General features: G+C 36.6%; 1 protein-coding gene across 1 annotated transcript; it reads right to left on the reverse strand.

The window, feature by feature from the left end:
- Positions 1–688: 688 nt before the first annotated feature.
- Positions 689–1,339, reverse strand: LOC124542551. Its single transcript, XM_047120490.1, has one exon. It carries the CDS (start codon positions 1,337–1,339, stop codon positions 689–691), a length of 651 nt encoding a protein of 216 aa, XP_046976446.1.
- Positions 1,340–4,710: the final 3,371 nt, after the last annotated feature.

Consider the following 4,710-nt stretch of genomic DNA (forward strand, 5'->3'; position numbering starts at 1 on the left):
AAAACTAGATCTAACATTTTCCTATTTTCATTCAAAACACTGTTACATTGGCAAAGATTATTGAATGCAACAGTGTCTACAAATCTATTTACTACGTAACTATCAGAAATCGATGGTAGTAGAAAACTAGTTTCAGCATTGTACTCCCACAATACGTCACTTAGGTTAAAATCTCCCAGCAACATAATAGATGACTTTTCGTTTACTCTCGTTACTACCCGCGATATTTATATAACTTATATAAAAACGTGTCAACATAATTCCAATCTAAAGGTGGTGGCAGGTAGGCAACACATATATGAATACTGCTGCTACCTCCTAATTTCAAACTAATCCATAAGTCCTCACACGCCGACTCCCAATCATGCTTTCGAGTAACTTCGAATTTCTCAGAGACAGCAATCATTACGCCGCCCCCATCTTTTTTGTGAGAAGAAAATGAGGAGGAATATCTATCTCGCCTAAATATATTATATCGCTGATCTATTACCTCGTAATCAAATACAGTATCGTTTAGCCACGTTTCGGTCAAAATTATCATATCATAATCATTAGCTAATACGGTTAAATGAAATTTTTCTACCTTCGTTCTTAAGCCTCTCACATTTTGGTAATAAATACTTAAATTGAATTTTATAAAGATTTAAAATATAAATACGCAAGCTTTACATTAATCAAATTAAAAAGTTTATAAATTTTGCAAAAAGTCTTTATCCCTAACTATTTTAGCCTCCGACTTAATATTCTTGTGCACGAAGATCTTCCCATTGTGTATCCAAACAAACTCGTAATTCTTCTCTTTTGCGACTATCCTGGTATGCAATTGTTTATTCACGGGCGAAAGATGTTCCATCACATAAATGGGCTGATTGACTGCAAATCCAAGGTGTGTTGAGTTGAGCTTATTATCTTTATTCTTAAGGTTGTATAATTTGACAGCTGCTAGAAAATTGTCACGAACTCTTGGACTAATCATTTTTATTATAATACTGCGAGGTCTTTTGCTCCCCGACTTATATTTAGCAACCCTGTGACAATTTAACACATCTTTATCTGATAATTGGTACGACACAGTGCCTGCAAGTTTTTTAATGTGGGTAAACAAGTTTTCAGATTTGCTTTCTGGTACGCATTGAAGTTCAATATTGGAGTCTCGTGATCTCTGCTCTATTTCTGCGAGCTCCGCTGTTATTTCGCCTAGTTTTGTTCTCAGAGTATTGTTTTCAGCTACGACATTCGAAATCACCTTTGAATTTTCTTTATTAATATTCACTTGATCGTCATGGGCCTCCGATAAGAAACTCACAGTCTTTGTAATCTCTTCAAGTTCTGTACGCATTTCAAAAACTTTTGTGCCAAGTTCTTGGATTTCCTTTCGGAGATTACATAAAGATGAGTCGAATTTACTTAAACATGCCTGTTGCTCTTTAAATTTGTCATTCATCTCGCTTCTTAAGCTACGAATTTCATCAAGAATCATATCCTGAATAGATTAAGATTTAGTATTAGGAGTACAAGGATCCGGAAATTTAGATTTAGCCAGTAGGAGACCTTCTCTTTGTATTATATTTTAAGTTATTGTCTTCCGCCTTTAAAGAGTGTTTATCGCAGTCTGGACACATCCACTTAGATCGTGAAATCGCGGTCGTTTCATTATATTTCACGCATTCTTGATGATAATGGTTGGAGCAATTTGTGGACGAACATCTGATACGCTTTTGAGTTACCAGAATATTTGCAGTACACAACGAGCATAACACCATTTTTAATAAAAAATAAAAAAATAAAAATAAAAAACAATAATATCAGTACTGCTTGGAATTGAACCTAGCGTGTTATGGGTGTTGAAGTATAACCGATACCGCTCGGCCAACGTTGAGTTTGTTAAAACAGTGAAATTACTGTACTGCTTCTTCAACGACTGTTGTTGTTATTTATTGTTTCCTATTTGTAAGTTGCACGTAGGTATTCACTTAATAGTAAACTTGTGCCCACCGGTATTCACTTCATTACTAAATGTATTTAGCACATAACACTTAAGTTTTTATTAAATATTTTTTACACTATATGTAGATTATCCCTTAGTAATTTAAATAGTATATAGTTTTTCACTTAACGCGGACTTTTTACGAAAAAAATATTAAATTAACTGAGGAGCGAGTACGTTGCTATCGAAGCCGTGACAAGAGCTTTACCTTTAACACCGTAATATTTGAGCTTATAAAGAAGCGTTTCGTGTTCTACACAATCGAATGCTTTAGATAAATCACAGAATACTCCAATAGCGTTCTGTGATTTCTCCCAAGCATCGTAAATATGTTTGAGAAGCTCAATCCCCGCATCAGTTGTCGAGCGACCTCTTCTAAAACCGAATTGCTCACCATGAAAAATAGCATTTGTACCGAAATGGACGAGAAGTTGATTTAAAATATTTTTTTCGAAAATTTTACTTAAGGATGGGAGTATTGAAATAGGCCTGTAATTACCGGGATCGCTTCTGTTTCCAGTTATAAAAAGTGGTAAAACTTTACTACATTTTAACAAGTTAGGAAATGAACCCGGATCCAAACTCTTGTTAAAAATTACTGCTATATACGGAGCAATATCGTATATGATGTTATTAAAAAAATTTACCGAAATGCCCCATATGTCGTTAGTTTTTTTAATATTTACAGTTTTAAATACTTTTATGACATCTAGTGCAGAAACCGTTTCAAATGAAAAATCAATAACGCATTTAGAAACACTATTATTTAATAACCTAGCTGCATTTGATGTAGATGATTTTAAATGAAATGTTATTTTATGGGGTACTTTATCAAAAAATGATTCAAATAAATTAGCAACCTCTAATTCAGAACTCGTGTATCTACTACCTGTGTTCAATTCTATTGGTATCATTGCCTTTTTGGGTTTTCCACTAACACTACTAATAACATCCCATGTGGCTTTAATTCTATTATCAGAATTCAGGATTTTTTTCTTTAAATATAAGGACTTAGCAGAAATGCATACTGTTTTAAAAATTTTGGAATATTTAATGACGTATTCTAAAAAGGCTACGCTTCGATTCCACCGCCTCATATCATATAAGTCGTATAATTTATTTCTACTTTTATAAATACCAACAGTAGCCCAGTCACTAAACTTTAATTTTGTGTTACTATAACATGATTTCATTTTAAATATATTGTTAAATTCTTTTAGTATTACTTCAAAAAATGAATTATAAAGCTCATTTGGATCCTGTGTCGTAAGATCTAAATTAGACAATTTATACGCCACAATATCTTTAAAACAATGTAATTTGTTAGCCGCTATTGGCCTGTATGTTATTTTTTTTAAATGATTTATTTCTTTGTGTTATAATGAAAACTTCTGACCACAATGGTCAGAAGTTAAATTATTTATAATTGATACCCCCAAGTCGAGAACATCATCCTGGAGGTCTGGAAATGTGGGGGTGGTCCGAGGCGGTAAGTACATGGAATTCAGAACAATTCCATCCATCCATCCATCAGCCCATTTCCGTCCACTGCTGGACATAGGCCTCTTCCATTGCACGCCGCTGACATCGTTCTTGGGCTACTCGCATCCAGCTACTGCCAGCCTTCTTGCGAAAGTCGTCACACCACCGTACCCGAGGACGGCCTACACTACGTTTGCCGAGACGCGGTCTCCACTCTAGAACACGTTTCCCCCAACGGTTATCGGTTCTGCGACAAATATGGGCAGCCCACTGCCACTTCAGCTTACTAATCCGGTGGGCTATGTCGATGACTTTGGTTCTCTGGCGGATCGTCTCATTTCTGATGCGATCCCGCAGAGAAACGCCGAGAATAGCCCTTTCCATAGCACGCTAAGCGACTTTTAGCTGGTGGACCAGCCTTGCCGTGAGTGTCCACGTTTCGGCTCCATATGTCATGACGGGTAGGACGCACTGGTTTAAGACTTTCGTCTTAAGGCACTGTGGGATCGACGATGTAAAAATTCGACGTAATTTTCCAAACGCTACCCAACCCAGCTGAATTCTTCTATTCACCTCGTCCTCAAGGTTGTTTCTACGTAATCGCAGAGTCTGCCCGAGGTAGACATATTTTTGAACAACTTCGAGGACGGTACCGTGTATCGTAGTCGGTTCCGGTAGAACAAGTTCATTGAACATGACCTTGGTTTTATCCAAGTTCATCCGTAGGCCGATACGCAAAGAAGAATCAGCCAGCTCGTTCAGCATTTGTTGTAGGTCCTGCAGCGTTTCTGCCAAGATGACGATGTCGTCTGCGAATCTCAAGTGAGAGATGTATTCGTCATTGATGTTGATGCCACGTCCTTTCCAGTTCAGCGTTTTGAACATATCCTCCATTGCATTAGTGAACAATTTGGGGGAATTTATGGCCAATCCCCAAAAAACAAAATGTAAGCGAACTCAAAGATTTACGCCCTATAAGCATTTTGCCCTGTATATCCAAAATCTTAGAAAAGCTAGTATGCACTAATTTGACAAATTTCTTAGAATCACAGAATATTTTGCCCAGCTTGCAATCAGGTTTTCGAAAACATCACAGTACGACCACTGCATTATTGGACGTGATTGACAATGTGCTATGTGCTCAAGACGTGGGCAAGGGCACAATCCTTGTATTATTAGATTTCTCTCGCGCATTTGACACGATAAATAGAGCTTTATTTTTATCAAAATTAAAATATTAT

This window comes from Vanessa cardui, chromosome W (genome assembly GCF_905220365.1).
Source record: "Vanessa cardui chromosome W, ilVanCard2.1, whole genome shotgun sequence".
NCBI lineage: Eukaryota > Metazoa > Arthropoda > Insecta > Lepidoptera > Nymphalidae > Vanessa > Vanessa cardui.